This window comes from Galleria mellonella, unplaced genomic scaffold (genome assembly GCF_026898425.1).
Source record: "Galleria mellonella isolate WM207_F2 unplaced genomic scaffold, CSIRO_AGI_GalMel_v1 utg28, whole genome shotgun sequence".
In the NCBI taxonomy this organism is placed as follows: domain Eukaryota; kingdom Metazoa; phylum Arthropoda; class Insecta; order Lepidoptera; family Pyralidae; genus Galleria; species Galleria mellonella.
In genome coordinates, this window is record NW_026442064.1 from 6,364,481 (window position 1) to 6,389,116 (window position 24,636).

General features: G+C 34.2%; 2 protein-coding genes and 1 long non-coding RNA gene across 4 annotated transcripts; 1 reads left to right on the plus strand and 2 right to left on the minus strand.

Annotated features, from left to right (window-relative positions):
• Nucleotides 1-524: 524 nt before the first annotated feature.
• LOC128200808 (uncharacterized) lies at nt 525-3,157 on the minus strand. The gene is made up of 4 exons (XR_008252893.1): nt 3,040-3,157; nt 2,195-2,317; nt 963-1,193; nt 525-697 (listed from the first exon to the last, which is right to left on the minus strand). It is a non-coding gene; the product is annotated as an uncharacterized LOC128200808 (long non-coding RNA).
• A 1,893-nt stretch (nt 3,158-5,050) lies between these two features.
• On the plus strand, nt 5,051-18,390 carry LOC113517195 (exosome component 10-like). Of its 2 annotated transcripts, none has more exons than XM_052895450.1 (16): nt 5,051-5,125; nt 6,488-6,645; nt 6,998-7,170; nt 7,385-7,602; nt 7,779-7,900; nt 8,664-8,827; nt 9,410-9,593; nt 9,820-9,968; nt 10,568-10,706; nt 11,110-11,222; nt 11,844-11,940; nt 12,498-12,610; nt 13,155-13,251; nt 14,100-14,212; nt 17,028-17,142; nt 17,947-18,390. In XM_052895450.1, exons 2-16 carry the CDS (start codon nt 6,580-6,582, stop codon nt 18,316-18,318), a joined length of 2,235 nt encoding a protein of 744 aa, XP_052751410.1. In that variant the 5' UTR covers nt 5,051-5,125; nt 6,488-6,579; the 3' UTR covers nt 18,319-18,390. The 2 variants fall into 2 exon arrangements, with proteins under 2 accessions (XP_052751410.1, XP_052751411.1); XM_052895451.1 differs by having other exon boundaries at nt 5,052-5,125; nt 6,519-6,645.
• Nucleotides 18,391-19,175: 785 nt separating this feature from the next.
• Nucleotides 19,176-24,504, minus strand: LOC113517203 (uncharacterized). Its single transcript, XM_026901786.3, has 4 exons — nt 24,013-24,504; nt 23,152-23,283; nt 22,689-22,844; nt 19,176-22,199 (listed from the first exon to the last, which is right to left on the minus strand). Exons 1-4 carry the CDS (start codon nt 24,451-24,453, stop codon nt 21,879-21,881), a joined length of 1,050 nt encoding a protein of 349 aa, XP_026757587.2. The 5' UTR covers nt 24,454-24,504; the 3' UTR covers nt 19,176-21,878.
• Between the last annotated feature and the right edge of the window lie 132 nt (nt 24,505-24,636).

Sequence of the window (24,636 nt, forward strand, 5' to 3'; positions counted from 1 at the left end):
TATTATTTACATTCATACACGCACGCGCACCCACACACACGCGCGCGCGCACGCTCGCACGCACGTTCGCACGCACGCTCGCACGCACGCACGCACGCACGCACGCACACACACACACACACACACACACATACACACACACACACACACACACACACACACACACGCACGCACGCACGCGCTCACACACACACATACAAATTACGGACCTACACTTCTTATCCAGTTCTTATCTCACTTACGTTTCCTCCACTGTGTATGAAAGTGGATTTTTTTATACTTAAAATACCACACAAATAAACAAACAAAGATTTAAGTGTTACCTATAATGCAAAATTAATTTTTAACATGCATATCGACGATATTGTAACCAAAGTTTCACAAGCACATGGATTTCTAATGCGCAGTTCAAGTTATTTTTAGCAAGCCAAAACCTTAAAAATTCTATACTGTTCATTAGTTACAAGTAAAATGGAATACGCATCACAAATTTGGAATCCGAGATATAATATATATATCTCGCCTTGAAAATATCCAGAAATTTTTTATTATTTTTTTAGCTTATGGATTACATAATAGGTATGATTCTTCAAACTGTCTTGAATTCTGTGAAGAACACCACATTCTTCCACTCGAAAAGCGCAGAAATATCGCTGATATTGCGTATCTGATGATGATAGCTTTCGTTTCGATTGCCCTGAAATACTACATAAATTAAAATTAAACGTACCTATCAAGTCTAGAAGTCATAATTCTACTTTATTTGTCCCACTAGTGTCATCGAATTGTAGACAAAATTCGTTCCTTTGGCGAGCAAGCAACAACTTTAATACTCTTTCTAAAACTTAATATCGACTTATAATATCAGCGAGAGACCAATTAAGTAAGCAATTTTTTGACTCATAGTCTATTTGTATACCTACTTTATAAATAAGAGGGCCACATTTTAATCAAATATTTACATTTGATTTTTATTTTGTATTTCATTCTTCATTCTTCATTATTATTTTTTCATTCCTTTTATTTTTTTATATTTTTTTTAATAATTCCTGTTTTTGCTTTGGAACAATACAGGGCCCAAGCATGGCGCTGCACGCGTTTTATCTGTATTGTTGCTATTTATGAAAACCTATTAGTGGCTTGGTTGATGATCCTAAACTGTATCTATTTGCTCTGGTAAAGCCCTGATTTTCCTGTAAACAAATAAATTAAAAAAATAAACTGACAGTCCACCTGATGAAAAGTGGTAAGCATCGCCTATAGGCATGAGCAGTACCACGGACATCGCAAAATACTTTGCAATGTCCATGACACCCCTCACGCGTTGCTATTGCTGAGGAGTATTATGCTTTCGTAACCTGTAATTTCACTGCCATATCGCACCGTTTAAAATATTCCCAAGCAAGCACAGCAAACACGAATAGGACAGAGGTTCAAGAGAACACGGAAAGGACCAAGCAAACGACTTTTGTATAAAGTCTCCTTCTGGTAAAAAAAACCGGTCAGGTTAGAATTGAACTTAAACGGCACGCGAGGTTTCTGTACATATATTTCTAAATATACCTTAAAATGACCTTTATTTCATTTCTCATACGAAGTAGACGCTTGACAGATATATTATTATTACACTCTATTATTGCCCCCCATGCGCTGCCATTCCTGAGGACTCAGGTGTTATTCCTCTGTACCCAGTAAATTCACGCCATATCCCATCCTTCAAACCGAAACACAGTCATGCAAACACAACTGCTTCACGGTTGAAACACGAATGGGACAGAGGTAACCAAGCAATCGACTTTTGTACAAAATTTCGGAGATAATGAAAGGCGGGGGGGGGGGGGGGGCTAAAACCTAAGCAACATAAACATAAATAAAAATCAATTTTTCTAACATTAAAACAAATCAAAATAAAATACAAATGAAGCCTTTTCATATGATATCCTAATTAGGCAGGTACCACATTTAAATTACCATTTTTAAATATTACGTACCCATTTTGGAGCTCCTAGCAAAGAAAATAAAAATATATTTTAAATTATTTCCATTGCAATATGAGTATGTAGGCCAACAATTGTAACCTAAAAATTACATTTAGCAACTAAAATATTGGATCCGATTGTAAAGTGAGTGGCATTCTAAACGTAACCTAAATTTAGTTTCAATTTTAGCGACAATTAAGATATTCCAATGTTACCTGTGGACTACATTTAAAAGCATATTTGACATTTCTTAAGAAACTAGAATTGGATTTGTGTTGACGCCGTAAAATAAGAATTTCTGATTATCGATTTACATGAATTATCAGTGTTTGTAAAATCTGCATAGAAATTAAAATAGATATATAATTGGCATTCTTTATTTAAGTATTTCAATCTAATGTACAATATTAAAACCAAAGTGGGTTATAATAATAGTACTATTACAGTAAATACGAATGGAAATGTTCAGATATTTTGACTTGTTAGTCTATTATGGTTACAAATCTATTCCAACTGTTAACTCCATTGCTGAACATAAGTCTTATGAAGATAAGGGGAGTTTTGTCAGTAGTTGCCACGCTTGGCAGACGGATTGGGAACTGTAGTTAGGCTTTTAGAGATGTTTTAAGAGGAACGTTGCTTATCTCTCTCCCTCCCTTAGTCGCCTCTTACGACACACACGGGAAAGAAAGGAATGACCCATTCTATGCTGGGACGCACACGTGAGAAAAGCAATGAAGAGGTTAAATAAACATGTTTCTGTAAATTGTGTATCTATTTTAAAATAAAAAATAAAATTACTATCATAATCGCCATCAGAAAAATAATAATGTTTATTATATTATCTTAAATATAAAAATTGTATCTCATGATGATGTTAATAATTAAATTTTGTAAATATGTATTGTTTGTTTTAACTTGAGAGACAAAAAAGTACCTATATCCTGATAGCAAAAATGGAACCAGTAGGAGAACAAATACTAATTGACGCTACCTTTGCCTGGTCAGTTAGTATTATTATACCTAATGGATGATACTTTTTAGACTAAGAGGAGGATACCTTTATTGCCAATATGGCGCTAGTATATCACTTTGGGCGGGAAAAGGGATTGTTAGTAATGGATACTAAGAATCCCATTGCTAGCAATATATTCAACCAGGTCGACCTCCTCGCGGTTCCCCTGGAAACTATCATGATTAATTCTTGATGAATTCATCATGATGGGCTAACTGGCCTGTTTTCATCCTCATCGATCACCCTTCACTGGTGCCCCGCCAGCGTATCCCATTAGTGCAGGCGGGGTTACCACTCCATTTTCAACCAATAAAAAAAAAGTATGTCACTTTGCAAGAAGTTTATGATTGGATGCTATATCAATACATTTTACAATACTTCCCATTTTATGTTAATTATAAAAGTAAATGCAAAAGTTTGTGGAGATAGATGGATGTTTGTTACTCTTTCACGTAGAAAATTACTGAACCGATTTTAATGAAATGTAGCGCATGTGTATGTTACATATTAATTTGGCACACCATACTTGATGTACTGATGCATACGGTCTAAGTGACACAGCTAGTAAATAATAACTAAAAAGATACTAGTGTCTACTTAATAACTAAAAGAACAAAAATAATCAGCAGGTACTTACGTACTTTTATATGTATGAGTACAGTTCTAAATAAAAAGATCATCGCAATTCATGTTTACGAAAATCTAAATAAAACATTTAACATTAACATTAAACATTTGTCAGGTAATTAAGTAAATTTAATAATATATATATATATATATATATATATATATATATATATATATATATATACAAATACATACATATATATATATATATATATATACAAATACATATATATATATATATACATATACATATACATACATATATATATATATTAGTTAATAGGGAATTTGATACATTAAATTTACATTTTTGACGTTTCTATATTACACTTTTTTTATTATTATTATAAGTGAATAACTGACATAAAATGGGTTTCTTTAAATTGAATTGTTTACAGACGTCATCTCTTAAATCGTCAAATAAAGTTTAGAATCGTCAGGCAGGATACCAATTCGAATTTGACATCTCTAAAATAAACGAATTTTAGTTAAGAGATGGCACCTCGGAATGGGACCCATTATTAAACATTTATTTAATATATATGTAAAGTCTATTTTTTTTAATTATAAATAATTTAAATTAATTTTTTAACAATTAATTTAATAATTTTATAAATTTTCCGTCTAGTTCAAGATACGACAGGATTGATATACCTGAAAAGCTCTTAAAATTAAAAAAAATATATTAAAAAGATTAATGTGTTTACTAATTGAACGCAATATGTATTTTAGCGATGGCAATTCCAGTTTTTGAAGCTGATGAAAAACATTTTTTTAAATAATACAAATAATTATGTTAACAATTATGTAGTATTATATTGGCAACATTACATATTTTTAAAATTACCTGTTCAAATTACCTACCTTTTGATAGAAAGAGAATGTCATTTAATCCGTACTACCTAATTAAAATTATTTGTTCACTCTTAGGCTATATCATAAGGTATCGGTGCGACTGAACATTGCGATTGATGATCAGTCACCGTTATGAATGAATGAACAAATAAAAAACGTACCTCCATATTTGTGACAAATAATAGCGATCTAGTGTGACTAAGTATAGCGTTCTTATATTTCATAATCTAAAATAGCTATTTAATTTGAACGGGTAATGTAAACATATTGCGAAGTATAGAAAAAATATAGACTTACTACATTTATAATCTAATAAAAATAGATTTTTATTAATCCATGCTTCAAATTTATAGAGTGATCAATATAATGTTTTCTTTTTTTTTTTATAAAATATCGATCTTTAACTCTATAATAATAATATTAAATCTTTTTTTTTTTTCGATCGCGTTAAACAAAAATTAAAATTGCAGGTTCTATTCTTAGTCTATGGGTAACTATCCTTAATCTATGTTTAATATATTTCATTTTTCTGCTAAATTAATGTACCCACTTATTTTTATTAATTCCCATTCCAACAACCTAACGTAGTGATTATTTGTTCTGCACAGTCATCCTTGAATCCAGCTTGTGATAACGCGAAATCGTTCAGGTATTTATATTTATTTTCTTTTTTGGAAAAGTACAAGTATTTTCTAATAATATCACATCACATAAATACAAAGTTTTATTAAGTGCAGATAATCACGGCTATTATACATACTAAATAATTTGATAACCAAAAAAACCCGACATCAAACATTTGCCACGTTGGACTTGGATTTTTTAATCAGTTATTTTGACTTAAAAACTAATCTACTGAACCGATTTTGATAAAATATCTATGGGACTGACCTGAAAGTATATCTGGTATAAAGTTTTCTAAAAAAAAATTACTATATCTTATGGTAATAACGGCTCACCGGACCGCATATTTTAGGGATAGTTTCATAAATATGGCCTTTTCCGAAATTCTTAGTGTCCAAACAACAGAAATAGGAGGGCATACCTATGTCTGTAGCTTTTTGCTCTTGTTTAATTTCCTAGTTAGTTACCTTCTCAGTTTCTAGGAAAATTTGTAAGAGTTTGTTAGGATTTTTATTTTTCTTACAAAGTACCTACAGAATATCAGCGTTGCGTTTACTTCGCAATTTAATGCTGATTTAGTTACCTTTTCATCGTCATAGCACATAAAACCACCTACGTATGTGTTTTGTTTATAATAATAAAAACGTGCTATAATGATGATAAACAATTTATTTATTTATACTTCAGATAAAAAAATAAAATTGAATAAAAATCCTCCTTCTTTATTATTGTCCATTGAATATTGCCCCGGTAGGTGGCTATAGGGGGCAAAGTTACGTTTGCCGGGCCTGTGACTCGATGTTCGCTCACGTTAACCTCCGAAACTGCCCAACAGGTTTTAATTAAATATTGTAAATGTAAGTTATTTGCTCCAACTAAAAAGATAAAATAGCATTATCCCGATAAGAGATAAAAATGGAGCCTGTATGTCGTGGCAGAGGCCAACTAGTAATCTGTATCCATCAACTACTATTTTTTAAGTTTTTTTACTTCGTAAAGGATCTGAGGGCCTACCATGAAATGTTTTCCGAAATTTCGGAGCTAAACGAAACAGAAATTTTATGATAAAATTACATAATACATGCCGTTTGGAAATATTAAAAATGTTAAAATATTGTTCCTTTGGACTTTTATGATCGGATGTATGATGAACGAAATGTTAAACTATATTTATTGGTCCGATTTTGGTATAAACAAAAACACGAAATTGAGTCCGAAATTTCGGAATTTCATTTCATGGTAGACCCGCTGATGTAAAATAGTAATGGCTAGTATTGATAATAATTTCGTATCTATGTTATTTTTTTTTTGTGTCTTAAATAATTAATGTCGTTGTATGTTATTATATATCACATAAGCTAATTATCTATTTATATTTTTGTAACAGCTTTGACTTCAAATCATTATCATCATTTCAGCCGTTAATTGTTCATTGCATAAGCTTTTCCTATAATAAGAGTGACTTTCAATACATTGAATATGAATTCAAATAGAGAGAATAGTACTGAGAATGGAAATAATTACAGAAGAACATCAAAAACAAAGGTTTGAATTATTTTTTATTGTATTTCATTACTAGTTATATCCCGATGCTTTGCTTGCACATATCAAGGTAAATATAATATTCATATTATTATTATAGATCATGTTTATAATAATGTGATACACATGACATCATTACAACGTAGTGTTTTGTCATTTTCAATAGCTAAATTAAGTTAATAAAGCTTCGCCTTTTTACGTATACAGGAAGAGATGTTTATGTTATATTAAACAGAAATACTTATAATCTCAATACAAAAATTAATAGATATTTAAATTAAAAATGTATGTGTCATTATGTTTATTAACTATAAATTTACAGATCTGTACTTATGTATTGGTTTTTGGTTTTCAGAAACGTTCGTCATTAATTTTTGAGAATAAAAATATGCCTCGACCGCAGTTAACTTTCAAAGACACCATTGATAATTCGGAGAACGTGTGGAGGCCAAAAATAACAGAGAAGCCTAACAAAGTTAAACCGCTTGCTTTTAATTTACTTTTCACCGACGATGACAAAGCAATTGGGTGAGTGTTTATTTTATGCATTGAAATAGAATGGTAACCGCGTCTGCGTTATTGGTATACGTTGACGAGGTACCAGTGAGGGGTGATAGGTGAGGATAAAGTCAGGCCAGTTAAACCATTGTGACGATTTCACCAGACATGTACGTACAATCATGTTTTTGCTTTACTTTGTACTTAATATATTAATTGCCTAATCTTTTCCGATTGCCAACAGGTACGAACATCCTTACAAAGAGGAATTGAAATTATATAAACCTCCCTCAGAGTTTATTCTTCCTGATCCAAATACTCCTACTTTCCCTCCCTCGTTGAATGAAACGAAATTCACCTATATTGACACAGTGGCGTTACTCGACGAACTGATAAAACATCTCGAAACTGTTAAGGAATTAGCGATCGATCTTGAGCATCATGCGTACAGAACTTATCAAGGTAAGTGTTTCCTTTTTCTATGATACCTACTCAGAATGGCAAACAAACTGTCGGTCCACAAGGACGACATTTCGATCGAATACCTTGCGCTCTCATTTCTACTTCCATCCCTACATATCCAAGAGAGTCAGAAAATGTGCTCTCCGATAAAAATAAATTTATTTTATTATTTTCAGGCATAACTTGTCTAATGCAGATAACTACGAGTGAAGGAGGCGATTTTATAATAGATACACTGGCCTTACGAGAATATATATATAAATTTAATGTGATTTTTACGGATCCGACAAAGGTGAAAGTAAGTATTTTTTATAGTATATAATTTAGTAAAAAAATAAAATTTAGTTGTGCAGAGACTAGAGGTAGCCATAGATGATAAGATTGGTTGTGCTTATTTTCTGATACTGAAACGATAAGATTTTTTTGTATCAAGAATAGCTCTACCACAAAATGCAGCGTTTATTAATATACCATATGCTAATTTGTTTCTTAGACTCTCTACATTTTAATGATAAAAATAGGTTAAACTTGTCTAGCCGGAATATAGAGAAAAAGCCTTATCGAAAAATGAACTTCTCAGTAACCTAAAAACTCAGTTCAGTAGAAAGTAAGGGTGTATAAAACGTAAAAAGGTGTATAGGTGTGTTTTATGGCAGTCCATGGAGGAGACCTATGTTCAGCAGTGGCCAGATAATGACTGAGACGATGATGATGAGGGTGATATGTTGACATAGTTCACTGTTCAGTGATGAATATTATACTAAGTTCATTGACATTTGTCTACAATTTACAATTACGTATGTTTGAGGTTCATTCTAGTGCTTGTACTAATATTATAACGTTTTCAAGTAATATTACTACATTTTCGAAAGAATTGAACATATTAACATCTGATTCTGAATTCTACTTATTATTCTAAATGGGCGGATTATAAAAAAAAGTCTGTCATGTTATCAAATTTTCTACAACACATATAAAACATGTATTTTGTTTGTGTAAATATCATATTTTACACACAAATTTTAATTCTTATGCAATGACTCTTTTTTTTCCTTCCTTAGGTACTTCATGGTGCTGAGAGCGATATATTATGGCTGCAAAGGGATTTTAACACTTATATTGTTGGGTTATTCGACACCCACCAAGCCGCGAAAGCACTAAAATTACCTGGACTAGCTTTGAAGAGTCTACTCATTTATTATTGCAATTTGTACATAGACAAAAAGTGAGTAAATACCATTGAATTAATTAAATTGTTTTCAAAAAGGGGCCCTCATATTGTTTGCTTTTTTTGTGCGATATCTTGTTTAATTTTTGTATGTCCAACGATTTCTCCACAATTGACACAGTTGCAATAAATAATTTAAGTTTAGGTGACAAAGCTTTGTACAGATTTTTTGATTGAGAATACAATAATTAGAATTACTTATATCGGCTTTACTTACGTATTATCCTTCAGGAATGCGCAACTATCTTCTTTCATCTTTTAATTATGAATTTTAACTTGTTTGCTTTTAACCTACAAACTGCAATGTAATATACTTCCTTTTTTTATTTTCAATTGTACTCGTTTAAAAATTCCAAAGTAGTTTATGGTTAAAAATCTTATTACACATTGCTTCAAAAAATGCTCTTAGCATTTATCAAAATCATACGTATTTACTTTAGATAAATGGAAAACGCTTCTCATTAAAAGTTGGTTGTTATAATAATTTTATTAAAATTTAAATAGGTTTACTCCATCAGGGTTCTAGTGCCTGAGTATATTTATTTTATTTTTATTTAAAAATGCCTCGTATACCAACAGATACCAATTAGCGGATTGGCGTATACGACCGTTGCCACAGGAGTTGATTGATTACGCCCGGATGGACACGCACTATCTGATATACATATGGAGACAAATGAAGCGTGAGTTATTAGAAGCGGCCGATGAACAGTCGCAATTATTGCTGTCCATATTCGAACAGAGCAAACAAGTTTGCAGTCTTGTAAGTCCACTTACTTTTTTTTTCTTTTTTGTATACAACTTAGAATGTTAAAAAAGCTAATTACTCACCTAATGGAAAGTGGTAACCATCATCTATATACGTGAACAATACGATGGGCATAACAGACTATATATATATATTAGTCTAGACGATAAAAAACTATATAAAAAAGGAAATGCGTTTATTGTCACCTTAGTTATAATAATAGTAAATTACTTTGTTACAGACTTACAACAAGGAGATTATTAGAGAGGATAGTCATATGCCAATGTACATAAAGTCGGGAAAAACTTTCGACGCCCGACAGATGGCAGCACTAAAGATGCTTTACAAGTGGCGAGATTCGCAGGCGCGACTACTCGACGAGAGTCCTATGTAAATTTAATATTATTGTATAGTAACAAACTTTGAGATTCCGTTCAATAGATAAGATAATTTGTAAACAGGTTTTCAAGTTAAAAATTTTCTAAATATGTCTCTTCAGGACCAGAATTTTTTTAATTGTATGGAAAGGAAATGGAATGGAAACCCTACTTTCTCTATCCGTATACGCTGGAGGAGTATCAGTGAGGGATGATTACGAATTACCTAGGCGCGATAATTTCCACGGGGACTGCGTGGAGATCGACCTGACAGGGTACATTGCTACCAATAAGGGTTAACCTCCTTATTACTAACAATCCCTCCGTTCTTAGAGTGTAGTGTAGGGAGAAGTCATGTAGGCAAGTTCAAACAATATCAGCCTAGGAAAATTGACATGAAATTCAACCGTTGCTTTTAAATCAATTTGTTAATACATTTAAATGTATTAACAAATTGATTTAACCGATTATAAAAATTATTTCACTTTTACACAACTATATTAAAAAAATTACGAAGCCGAAGTGGGCCACTAGTATTTTAAACAGACGTTTCGGGTCTGGTAGCATTTAAAAAAAAAACTGTACTATTATTAACTAAGTAATTACTTACAGATACTTATTACCGAACCACATGCTACTAGCGCTCGCCGATTATTTACCGTGCCATGTTCGAGATGTAAAAGCATGTTGCTACCCCACGCCACCGATCGCCAAAAACAATTGGAGGACGATAACCAAAATGTTGCTGTCGGTAAGATAGTTTCACGTACCTACTAGATGACCATTATTACCTACTTTTTATTTGTATCGTTTGTTTCTGTAATCATTTTTATGCTCTTTCATCATGTCTTTGTGTTCTTTCTTTCATTATTATTATTTTATTTACATTTTGCCAAAGTGTTAACTGTTGTATAATCGTTTTCCTAGGAATATGGTATACTGTGTTTGTGTGTGTCTCTCTCTCTCTCTCTCTCTCTCTCTCTCTCTCTCTCTCTCTGTGTGTGTGTGTGTGTGTGTGTATGTATGAGTCTGTATATCCGTACGTGCTTGTGTGCGTGCGTGCCTGCATGCTAGCATCTGTCTGTAACTAGTTACCTTTTCATTAAGTTCTATTGAAACAGACTATATAATAACTAAATAATATCCCTGACCAGTGCCGCCAGATGTCCCTATGGCCGAAATCGCCAAGCAGAAAGAGCTTAGTGGACATTGCCCGCCCCACGACCTCGTACAAACTCTACGGCTTCTCGCACCTCCAAAACATCAGGTAAGATTCTCAAGTCGATGCTAAATAATTATTTTCTGAGTGAGCGAGTTTCATTTTAGATTAATTTTCAGTCGTTTTATGAATTGATTGAGTAGCACACGTTCAAATATTCTCACATCTTTTTATATCTTTCCCCATAAGACAAGTACTTAGTCATTCAATATTGTGATCCATAACAGTATTAATTACTAGCACTAGAGACGACTATACTCGGATTTTCTTTGCGTGATAGAAATGGGGAGACCTGCAACGGAACCAAGGTGATTTACATAGCCCGAAGGATAAGTAAGCTGAAATGGCAACGGGTTGGTTGCATAGCTCGCAGAACCCATAAACGATGTGGAAGCAGGTCCTTGAGTGTCGATCTGGTAAAGGCAAACGTGGTGTAGGACGACCTTACACAATATAGAGCAACGACCTCAAATGCATTGCAGGGAATCAGTGGATGCAGGTGGCTTGGACTGGTAATTGTGGCAGTCCATGGGGAAGCACGGCTGATATGATGATGAAGACAAGTGGTCAGCGGTCGAGAGAATATATATATATATATATATATATATATATATATATATATATATATATATATATATATATAATTAAAAATCTACTTTTTTTCTACAGTAACAAGCAAATAAAGAAGGTGGATAACGCTACATTATCGACAAGAGATCAGCCCGATATATCTTCTATTAAAGATACCAACAACAATAAAGATATAGTAAGTTATATTTAAATATATTCCATATTAAATATATATATATTGGTCTGTGTGTGTGTGTGTGTGCGTGTCTGTCTGAGTGTGTCTGTCTGTCTGAGTGCGTCTGTCTGTCTGAGTGCGTCTGTCTGTCTGAGTGTGTCTGTCTGTCTGAGTGTGTCTGTCTGTCTAAATGTGTGTGTCTGTCTGAGTGTGTGTATCTGTCTGAGTGTGTGTGTGTGTCTATTTGAGTGTGTGTGTCTGTCTGAGTGCGTCTGTCTGTCTGAGTGCGTCTGTCTGTCTGAGTGTGTGTCTGGCTGAGTGCGTGCGTGCGTGCGTGCGTGTGTGTGTGTGTGTGTGTGTGTGTGTGTGTGTGTGTGTGTGTGTGTGTGTGTGTGTGTGTGTGTGTGTGTGTGTGTGTGTGTGTGTGTGTGTGTGTGTGTGTGTGTGTGTGTGTGTGTGTCTGTGTGCGTGCGTGCGTGCGTGCGTGCGTATGCTACAAGTGTCTGTGTGTAACTGGTTACCTTCTCATCAAGTTTTATTGAAACAGACCATAATAACTAAATAATATTCCTGACCAGTCTCGCCAGTTGCCCGTAGAGCCGCAACCGTCAACCAGTAAGGGCGTGGTACACACTACCCACCCCACCACTTCGTACAACGTCCACGGCCTCCCGCATCTCCCAGACATCAGGTGAGATTCTTAAGTTGATGCTAAGTAATTATTTTCTGAGTGAGCGAGTTTCATTTTAGATTAATTTTTCAGTCGTTTTATGAATTGATTAAGTAGTACACGTTCAAATATTCTCACATCTTTCTTATATCTTTCCCCATAAGACAAGTACTTAGTCATTTAATATTGTGATCCATAACAGTATTAATTACTAGCATTAGAGAGGACTATACTCGGATTTTCTTTGCGTGATAGAATACGATATGGGGACATCTGCAAAGGAACCAAGGTGATCCACATAGCCCGTAGGATAAGCAAGCTAAAGTGGCAACAGGCTGGTCACATATCTTGAAGAACCAAAAACCGATGGGGAAGAAAGGTTTTTGAGTATCGATCTTATACCAGCAAACGCGGTGTAGGATGACCCCCACAATATGGAGTAACGGCCTCAAATGCATTGTAGGGAGCCATTGGATGCAGGTGACTTAGATCATTCCTTATGGCAGTCCATGGGGAAGGCCTATGTTTAGCAATTAACAGTTAAAAATCTACTTTTTTTCTACAGTAACAAGCAAATAAAGAAGGTGGATAACGCTACATTATCGACAAGAGATCAGCCCGATATATCTTCTATTAAAGATACCAACAACAATAAAGATATAGTAAGTTATATTTAAATATATTCCATATTAAATATATATATATTGGTGTGTGTGTGTGTGTGTGTGCGTGTGCGTGTGCGTGTGCGTGTGCGTGTCTGTCTGAGTGTGCGTGTCTGTCTGAGTGTGTCTGTCTGTCTGAGTGCGTCTGTCTGTCTGAGTGCATCTGTCTGTCTGAGTGTGTCTGTCTGTCTGAGTGTGTCTGTCTGTCTGAGTGTGTGTGTCTGTCTAAATGTGTGTGTCTGTCTGAGTGTGTGTGTCTGTCTGAGTGTGTCTGTCTGTCTGTCTGTCTGAGTGTGTGTGTCTGTCTGAGTGTGTGTATCTGTCTGAGTGTGTGTGTGTCTATCTGAGTGTGTGTGTCCGTCTGAGTGTGTGTGTCTATCTGAGAGCGTCTGTCTGTCTGAGTGCGTCTGTCTGCTGAGTGCGTCTGTCTGTCTGAGTGCGTCTGTCTGTCTGAGTGCGTCTGTCTGTCTGGGTGCGCCTGTCTGTCTGAGTGCGTCTGTCTGTTTGAGTACGTCTGTCTGTCTGCATGTGTGTGTGTCTGTCTGTCTGAGTGCGTCTGTCTCTCTGAGTGCGTCTGTCTGTCTGAGTGTGTGTGTCTGTCTGAGTGTGTGTATCTGTCTGAGGGCGTCTGTCTGTCTGAGTGCGTCTATCTGTCTGAGTGCGTCTGTCTGCCTGAGTGTGTGTGTCTGTCTAAGTGTGTGTATCTGGCTGAGTGTGTCTTTGTGTGTGTCTGTGTGCGTGCGTGCGTGCGTGCGTGCGTATGCTACAAGTGTCTGTGTGTAACTGGTTACCTTCTCATCAAGTTTTATTGAAACAGACCATAATAACTAAATAATATTCCTGACCAGTCTCGCCAGTTGCCCGTAGAGCCGCAACCGTCAACCAGTAAGGGCGTGGTACACACTACCCGCCCCACCACTTCGTACAACGTCCACGGCCTCCCGCATCTCCCAGACATCAGGTGAGATTCTTAAGTTGATGCTAAGTAATTATTTTCTGAGTGAGCGAGTTTCATTTTAAATTAATTTTCAGTCGTTTTATGAACTGATTGAGTAGCACACGTTCAAATATTCTCACATCTTTCTTATGTCTTTCCCCATAAGACAAGTACTTAGTCATTTAATATTGTGATCCATAACAGTATTAATTACTAGCACTAGAGACGACTATACTCGGATTTTCTTTGCGTGATAGAATACGAAATGGGGACATCTGCAAAGGAACCAAGGTGATCCACATAGCCCGTAGGATAAGAAAGCTAAAGTGGCAACAGGCTGGTCACATATCTTGAAAAACCAACAACCGATGGGGAAGAAAGGTTTTTGAGTGTCGATCTTATACCAGCAAACGCGGTGTAGGATGACCCCCACAATATGGAGTAACGGCCTCAAATGCATTGTAGGGAGCCATTGGATGCAGGTGACTTAGATCGTTCCTTATGGCAGTCCATGGGGAAGGCATATGTTCAGCAATGGACAGTTAATGGCTGATATGATGATAAAGACAAGTAATCAGTGATCGAGAGAATATATATATATATATATATATATATATATATATATATATATATATATATATATATATATATATATATATATATATATACTCCTCGCAAAAATTAAGGGAACATAAAAATTTTTGAAATTTTTGGGTGATTTTCAACAGACTGTATTTCAGTGAAAAATAATCGTATAGGAAATTTAAAAAAAGGGTTTTGAAGCTTGAAAACTCTAGTTTTCAGATTTTTTGGTGAAAAAATTTTTTGAGCTCCGGTTTCCATGCAATTCTTAAACAAAGCTGAAAATATTTTTTTTCTAAATTTTCTAGGTTTCGTTTTTCACTCTATGGGCATGGAAAAATTTTTTCGAGCTACTCCATTGTATAGGTCTCTTAGCGTGTTTATTCAGCTTCAAAAATCGCTTTGGATGGCTCAATTACGACCATTTGTCTCCGAGATATCGAACTTTGAATGCAAAAGCATCCTTTTCCATTCAACTGCTAATATCTCTGGAACTACTGGTCGCACAGCAAGCGGGTGCCGAGTTTCTTTATCTGCATAAAATTTCCAATTAAGCACAGTCAAGAGTTAGTGAAGAAAAAATTTTTTTCCACCTCTAACATTGAATTGAAAAAAGTGGAAAAAAGTGACTTTTTCTCCTTTTTTGGTTACTTGGCTGTATCTTCGCTAATATGGGCGGGAAAGCTAAGGTTTGAGGAAAATTTTACAGTCTATTGTTCCTTAAAGAACCCCCTAAATCCCTGGAGCGATCGGTTCAACGGTTTTTCCCGGACCAATTGATTGAAATTTTGGAAAAAATAAGGGAACAAGGTTTTCGTCCCTTAAACTCACCCTAATCCATTCAAAAATCAATAATTTCATTTGTTTTTCACTTTTTACTCAATTTTTTGTTTTTTAAAAATTCATTATCAAAAAAAAAATCGAAAAAAATCAAGAAAATTTTTAAGAAAAATTTTTTTTGAAAAGTCGAAAAAAGTTTACAAAAAATTTTTATTTCGTTTTTAAGGAAATCAAAGTTTTTGACAAAAACTTTGATTGATGATCGATTTACCGCCGGCATTAGCGTTACCCAAAGCATACCACGTGGAGGTTGCATGGTCGGATTTACGTGCGTAAGCACAAAAGAAGCGTCAATCAAATCATCATCAAAGTGACCATTTGGGTAACGCTAATGCCGGCGGTAAATCGATCATCAATCAAAGTTTTTGTCAAAAACTTTGATTTCCTTAAAAACGAAAAAAAAAAATTTTTGTAAACTTTTTTCGACTTTTCAAAAAAAATTTTTCTTAAAAATTTTCTTGATTTTTTTCGATTTTTTTTTTGATAATGAATTTTTAAAAAACAAAAAATTGAGTAAAAAGTGAAAAACAAATGAAATTATTGATTTTTGAATGGATTAGGGTGAGTTTAAGGGACGAAAACCTTGTTCCCTTATTTTTTCCAAAATTTCAATCAATTGGTCCGGGAAAAACCGTTGAACCGATCGCTCCAGGGATTTAGGGGTTCTTTAAGGAACAATAGACTGTAAAATTTTCCTCAAACCTTAGCTTTCCCGCCCATATTAGCGAAGATACAGCCAAGTAACCAAAAAAGGAGAAAAAGTCACTTTTTTCCACTTTTTTCAATTCAATGTTAGAGGTGGAAAAAAATTTTTTCTTCACTAACTCTTGACTGTGCTTAATTGGAAATTTTATGCAGATAAAGAAACTCGGCACCCGCTTGCTGTGCGACCAGTAGTTCCAGAGATATTAGCAGTTGAATGGAAAAGGATGCTTTTGCATTCAAAGTTCGATATCTCGGAGACAAATGGTCGTAATTGAGCCATCCAAAGCGATTTTTGAAGCTGAATAAACACGCTAAGAGACCTATATAATGGAGTAGCTCGAAAAAATTTTTCCATGCCCATAGAGTGAAAAACGAAACCTAGAAAATTTAGAAAAAAATTATTTTCAGCTTTGTTTAAGAATTGCATGGAAACCGGAGCTCAAAAAATTTTTTCACCAAAAAATCTGAAAACTAGAGTTTTCAAGCTTCAAAACCCTTTTTTTAAATTTCCTATACGATTATTTTTCACTGAAATACAGCCTGTTGAAAATCACCCAAAAATTTCAAAAATTTTTATGTTCCCTTAATTTTTGCGAGGAGTATATATATATATATATATATATATATATATATATATATATATATATATATATATATATATATATATATATATATATATATATATAATTTAAAAATCTACTTTTTTCTACAGTAAAGAACAACAAATGAACGTGGACAATGCTGTATTATTGGCAAGGAATTTGAAATATCAGCCCGATATATTGGCCCTTAAAGATACAAGCAACAGCAATGAAAATAATAACGTAGTAAGTTACGTTTATATGTATTTTGTCTTCGTGTATTTTTTAACATTCTCTATTTTTGCATGGCAGTTAAATTACAGTGTATGGAAAGTATAATATTACAGCCATAAAATTGACCAGATAGAAATAGCAATACATCAGAAGTATTGTGAACGTCTCTCTTCTGTAATGTGCTGTTCATGTCTAATGACTAGCGTACCACTTGTTTCATTTAGGTTGTCGGCATTTTTGCTATTTAGAGTTGCATAAAAAGAGTCCATCTGTCGGTTGTCTAATAGTTCTACCACCACATAGATGGTAATAAATTTCGTTTTATTTAAATTATCTTAGGAATTTATCTTATAGAGGAATTTTTTTAATTTATCTTAGGAGAAATTATACCCTAAGTATTATTTTAATCATGTATATATCGATATTATAATTATCTGTAAAAGAGTAAATACTCTTACGCGAATATAACTCTTAACCTATTGGATAAAAGGCGAAATTTGCAAGTTTGAAAACCCAGTTTATTCAGCTTCGAATAAATACGATTTTGAAACTCATTTTGATCAAGTTACATTATAAAAAATTAACTAGAAAAACTTACAAAGTTACTAATAACTGTAAAAATTTTATATGATCTTATACTTGTGTTTATTATTTGTTTATATTTATTATATATATTTATATAGTTATCTGTCCACTTCTGAACATACACCTTTTCCATAGACTCCCATAAGGAACGGGTCCGTTTGTCATGGCTGTTTACCATTGGGGGAATTTTTCCAGATAGTATCAGTTAAATAAAAACTAAAATTCGTACAGTTGGAGAAAATTGAAGAAGAGAAACGCAGTGAAGAAGAAATAGCAGCTATATCGAAAGGCAACGAGCTCATCGAAGCGGAAATGCCCGGGAAGTTACATCAAGCGGAGGAGCAAATCGAATACGATACAAAAAAGGAATGGGCAAAAGTCAACGATGTAGTTGTTACTGACCACGTTCTGCTTGAAACGAAATTGCAACGCAAAAGAAAAATATCATCTGACAAAGTGGAAAGCAATAATGTTAGTGGCCGTACAGTTGAAGACCTCACAAAAGAAACAAAACCGAACGACACATCGGAAAATAAGAGCAATCTGGAACCGATGATTTACGATAATGATAATTTCAAGAAATTCTGTTCCGATTCGAAATGAAAATTCAATCCCGAAATGAAATTGAGAATGCAAAGTATTTTTTTGTTGTAGTTGTCTATACATATGCACAACGGGAGTTAACAATTTTGTTTTTTTTGTTTGTTTATTATTATTGTTAAAAAAAAAATTAATATAAAGTCGAAAAATGTTACTAACGAAACGATTGTTATTTAGCCTAATAGTATAAGTGCATTATAGACATTAAATACGAATTGTATTCTTAAATGTTGAAGTTTTATTTTTCCTACATATTGCAAAAGGTACTATCGGTAGCTGGGCTTTTATATAACTAAAATTTAATAAACACTTATATTGATTGAAAAATAAAGTGAACGCTCTATATAAGCAACTCATTTGAACCAATTTCAATAAAAAAAATCTTATTAGGAAAAGTTGCTTATAGGGAAAAAGGAGTATAAAAATAGTTTACCGTCTGGAAAATATTATTTCCTTTTATTAATTAAGTTGCTTATAAGGAGGTTGCTCATATAGAACTTCACTGTAATTAAAAAAAAGTAGAAAATAGGAACGCCTTCGTCTCGGATTCAAATCAATTTGCACTGCACAGATTAGGGAGGCTGTCTAAAGACAAACAGAAATTTCTTATTTCTTATAGAGGAATCTGTACGCTAGTGATTTCATATTTCAAAAAGAGCCCAACAACAGGGCTTGAGCCATCCATAATTATCATACGACTTTTGGGAAAAACGACTTTTGATACTATACTTAGTTTTCAATATTAATAAAATGTAAATATCTTTCACTGAAATGCAAATCGTGTGATAAAAGAAATATATAAATTTTATGTGAAATTTCACGTTTTGATGAATAGTTTTTTTAGCAAAAATAAAACAGAATAAAATTCTTAAACAAGTTTATTATTTAATACAATATTACCTTAAGATCTCAATTTCGTAATATTATTGATAGCAAATATAAGTTTTCAACCCTTCCCGTAATATCTGGTTAACTTTTAGAGTAGACCTCGTAATAAATTCAATTTTATTATATACATATAGTCGTCATTTCCACGACAAAATAAAAATAAATATGAAATGCTAAGCATAAACTGTTTCACGAATAGTTTAGATGGCAGCCATTTACATCGCATTTGACAGTATTATTGTTAGTTAAGTTGGCACTATTGTGATTTCATCATTTAATTAAACGTTGGTACGATATTTTCTGACCAAATCTATATATTAAGTTAGTATAAAAGTTACGCAAGACTGGATTTGCTACATAACACCACTCGCCATAATAAAAAAATTATGACCACAGATTACCGCGACATAGGTATTTTCTATGCTATTTTGTGTAACAAGGATTTTCAATACAAATAAATATTTATTTCGAATAAGAATTACGTATTATAAGATTTTAACACGGAAAAATATATATCTATCTTACTTAGGAAAGCAAACAAAGAATCTTTTGGCTTCGTCTTTTTAGGGTAGCCATTGGCCATTTTCAAGTTTAATTAAAAAGCAAGAAAACCGACGCGGAACAAAATACAAATATAGTGGCAGAAAATATAGGGGTAGGATTTCAGAATCAGAAGAGTTGAAAGAGAAGATGTAAAAATATTTTTTGTTAAAATCCAAAACTGTAAGTTGTAAAAAAATATTTATAAAAAATGTCTAATTTAATCAATTTTGTTTTATTTGCATAATAAAAAAAAATCATCAGAAGGCGTCGACTATGCCAACAGGTTACGAAGATTAGTTTCTTTATGGGTCGGTTGTGGTCACAAAGACGAATTGGCGCCAACACTTAAGAGTCAGTCTATTCAATCTATTTGACGCGACTCGTTAATGGAACCCAAGTTGTATGAATACCATGAATACACTGGTATCTCTCTACTGACATCACTGTTAAGACAAGAGTCAGGATTCAGTTTTTAAAAACTAAAATTTAATTGTAATATATGCCATCATCATCTTTATTTCAACCATGATCCGTCCACTGTTGGACATAGGCTTCCCATGGGGGAATTCTATGGAGACTGCCGAAAAAACGGCCCTGAAACATCTGCATCCACTAACTGCAATATATTTGAAGTCGTCACTCCATTTAGAAGTGGTGGGGGGGGGGGGGGGTTGTGTCGTCCTACACTGCCTTTGCCCGTACGGAGTCCTACCCATTGCCACTTCAGCTTTCTTTATCTTTTGTGCTATGTCGGGTTACGTTGGTTCTTAAGCGAATATCCCCGTTTTGGATTCCATTACGCAAAGAAATTCATCTCAGAAATTCTCTCTATAGGTGCTGAGTAATTTGAAGCTTTAACATACGGACAATTGTGTAGGATCATGTTTTCAGACGCCGTTTCGTGCGTCGTGTCGACGAACGTGTTTCAAGTCAACAGACGGTAATTTTATTTTATAATTAATATAAATAATAAATAATACCTATATACAACAAGAACCAGCATATTTTACAAACAGGTTCCATAAGTCATCATTGGCAACACGCAGTGACCTGAACCGGTATAGGTGTAACATGTACGTTTGACATACATTTTAGTCTTGTCCATGTTCATCTTAAGACCTACCTGTTGAGAAATAAGAGGGAGGAGAGGGAGACTTTGTACAAAAGTCGATTGCTTGGGTACCTCTGTCCCACTCGTGTTTCAACCGTGAAGCAGTTGTGTTTGCATGGTTGTGTTTCGGTTTGAAGGGTGGGATATGGCGTGAATTTACTGGGTACAGAGGAATAACACCTGAGTCCTCAGGAGTGGCAACGCATGGGGGGTATCATGGGCGAAACAGTATACTCTGTTATGTCCATGGTACTGCTCATGTCTATAGGCGACGGTTACCACTTTCCATCAGGTGGGCCGTCAGCTTGTTAGCCATTCTACGTTGAATAAAAAAAAAAGCACCATTGAGGTCATTGAGCATATTATCGAAATTCTCCAGGGGTTCTGCCTTGATTACTATGTCATCGGCAAATCAAAGGAGAGTGATCTATTCGCCATTGATGTTTATACCATATCTTTTCCAGTTTAAGAGTTTGAAAATATCTTCCAATGCAGCTGTGAAGAGTTTGTGGGATATAACGTCACCATGTCTTACAACTTTCTGCACTTATTTTGTACCCAGATACACATCGTAGCGTTTACTGTGAGAAAGTCGGTAGAAAAATTATATAAAATTCGCTTATCTTGCGCTCACTGACTAAATAGTTGCTTATAATGAAAAACAATGTTTTACGTTTTTAATGTACTCATTGAGATCTACAAATAAGTCCGCGATAGCATATGTCTAACTATTACGGTTAGGTCACAATAATCACTTTTCTTTCTAAAATTACGAATAACCACGCTGGTCGCCGTCTGAGTGGTATTTTCATATTCCAGTATTAATCCTTATCCAAATAAATCTATCGAGTTATTTCCAAAAATTGCATATTGCGATAATCAAGATCCACGCGGGCGAAAGCTAGTTTTACAATAAGAGATTTAGCATTGTTGCTGCCATTGAGTCAATAGAATTTAGATTATTTTTGTAAAATACGATCACGAAATAAAGCTCGGATTCAGATGATATGTTCTCGAACGTTTATTCTGAAATGTCTTCTGATACGTCCTCTCTGATTTTGATTTTGTTCTTCGCGAGTCTATAGTTTGTGTAGCCAGAATCGTTTCGTTCTTTCACGACTCCTTTTCCCTCTGTCACTTTAGTTCTTGATCGGAGATGGATTTTCTTTCTCGATTCTTCTTCCTTCTTTTTACCTCTATGAATTATTATGCGAGGGCGACTTTTTTTTACTACCACTATCTTATGTTCCTCCTCATTCTGAATTTCACGTTTCAGCGCACTCTTAAAGGTTTGGCCTCGTGTTGGCTCATGTAGCGAAAACGTTATTCTGTCGTGATGAATCTGAGGCAAAAAATATTTTTACTAATTTATTACTACAAAGTTACAACATAAATGTAATAGATTATATTATACAATATATATATTGTATAATACATTCACCGGTCCATCCCTTCCATATATATTAATAATAATACAATTTTGCCGTAAATGCTGTATGTAATTCTTACCAGGAAAATGCTTAGCAGGAAAAATGCATTATATTCCTACTCGTATTTTGACATATCACTATTTCTTTTAATATAAAGATGTAAGATATTAGACTATCCAATATTTTCCGTGATTTTGAGTATTTCACGAAAACCTTAATATTTTTATTTCCCATTCAAATATATATTTGAAATATATAGTTATTATATAATAACTATACATTTCAAGGCTTGTGCAGGTGAGTTTTGTCCATGAAAGACAAAGTCCCTAAATAATTAAGTTTCTGTATGATTTCATTAGCTCTTACAATGTGATGACATAAACAGCAAAAATATAGTTTACCCTGTATTCAATGGTGATATAGCATTCCTCTTCATCTTCACATATTAAGGAATTTACATCCGCAGGTTTAGGTGCATTGGCAGGGCGTTGACTCACTCGCAGGAATCGCCATAGAGAGCGAATGCGTGGACCGCATGTACGTGTGATTTCGTTCACCTACATTATTATATTATATAAATAGTTCATACATAGTTATAAATGTAAAAATAATCTTCAGTATAGATCAAAATAATTAAAAATTATATATTTTTTTTACTTAGCCTTTTTTGTATTTTATTTATTAAATATAAATACACATCTAGTCTCCAAATAAATGGAACTTTAAGTAATACATAGAAAACGCTAAGACCAGTAAACATAACATAGGTAAGATACGTATTAACTATAGAACTCGAATTCAAAACTATTGGAAAGTGAACACGGTTAAGACCGTTAAAGATTTATAAAAAAATATTCTAGTTACCTTCATTTGCTCGCCTCCATCACATACACCATGAGTATGGGGTTCAACTCCAAAATTATTGATACAAGCTCGATCGTCCGGCATTAAAGAATCTATTTGGAATGCGCATCTAGGGAGATTTTCGGTTCGTTCCTATGGAAAAGGCATAATATTCATTTTAGTGCGCGCGGATTGAATCCGCAAGTATTGAATGATAAGGTAGTAAACAAGTGTATCAGTATTGATTTTTCGATGACAAAACATTATAAAAAAAAACAATGACCCGAATTAGTATCGTTTATTTTTTGAATTTTATTTGTTATCTGCTGCTGTTGTATACCATAGACCTATTTATAAGTATATATATAATAAAGATAATAAATTCCCGTGCAGTCCCGGCATAGAACAAGCTACCCTTTCCTTTCTCATGAGTGTCGTAAGAGGCGACTAAGGGAGGGCGAGGAATGAGCAGCTGCGTCCCTTAAAAACATCTCCTAAGCCTAACTGCGGTTGCTATTCGTCTGCCAAGCGTGGCAACTACTGGCAAAACCCCCCTAGAGAGACTTACGATCAACATCGGACAGGTAAAAGCTGATACGATAATACTGATATAGGTCTACTATCAGAGGAAGACTTTGTATAAAATATTCTGCATGAAAATTTCTGTTTTTTCCGCGAGGCAGCGATGCTTGTGTGGCTGTGTTTATGTTTAAGAGGTGGGATACGGCAGTGAAATTATAGGAAACATAAGATCGTAGTCTTCAGGAACGGCAACCAATAAGGTATAATAATCTGTAATGTCCTTGGCGCTGTTCATCTCTGTACGCGACGATCACCACTTTTCATGAGGTTGTAAGAATAATTAAAAAATCTATTCGTTACCCATCCAATGTCATCGCATCTTTTGGGCTCGTCATAGCAAATATAATAATTTATCGCCTTCGATCCATCAGTTCGCTTTTCAGTCGACCAAGTGTACCAATTCTCTCCAAATTTAAACATACTGTTTATGTGATTTTGACGATATATTAGTGGAAATATCAACTCGTTGGGATGCAGATGTTGGGGCTTTTCCGTTGTCGGTTTTTCCTCTTCAAATTCAATTTTTTCCACGACGCGTTTCTTTGATGTTTTCAGAAACGGTAACATTGTTATGTGTTGACGTTCTGAACGTTTTTTATGGCTCCACGACTCGGTGCGTGGTACTTCCTCGTCTTCGATCCTGGAATCCTCTTGTTCGGAGTGCATAACTACTTTGACTTTAACTGCTACACTCATTTGGAGTATAGAGACAGCGAACACGAATTGCCAGAAGGGTCTCATTATTAAGTGCTTATTGAGAAGTCGCAGTTCAATGCGTTGTTACTATTTAGGAAGTTGTGGTTAACAGAGAACTGATAAGCTGAGAATTTGTAAACATTTAGAAAAACCGAAAAAAAAAGTTGTGTAGGTGGCTACACTGTATTTCGTCCGTTGGATTAGACGTTTTAAAATTTCTTTAACTAA

Bases quoted from the DNA above. Each gene is read 5' to 3' on its own strand.
- LOC113517203 (XM_026901786.3), bottom strand. From the start codon at position 24,453: ATGAGACCCTTCTGGCAATTCGTGTTCGCTGTCTCTATACTCCAAATG. The intron at 23,284-24,012 runs GTAACGAATAGA...CCTTTTCCATAG, and splicing joins GATGCGATGACATTGGATGG to GAACGAACCGAAAATCTCCC. The intron at 22,845-23,151 runs GTAACTAGAATA...ATAATAATGTAG, and splicing joins ATGGAGGCGAGCAAATGAAG to GTGAACGAAATCACACGTAC.
- LOC113517195 (XM_052895450.1), top strand. From the start codon at position 6,580: ATGAATTCAAATAGAGAGAATAGTACTGAGAATGGAAATAATTACAGA. The intron at 9,969-10,567 runs GTAAATTTAATA...AATTACTTACAG, and splicing joins CTACTCGACGAGAGTCCTAT to ATACTTATTACCGAACCACA. The intron at 11,223-11,843 runs GTAAGATTCTCA...TTTTTTCTACAG, and splicing joins TCGCACCTCCAAAACATCAG to TAACAAGCAAATAAAGAAGG.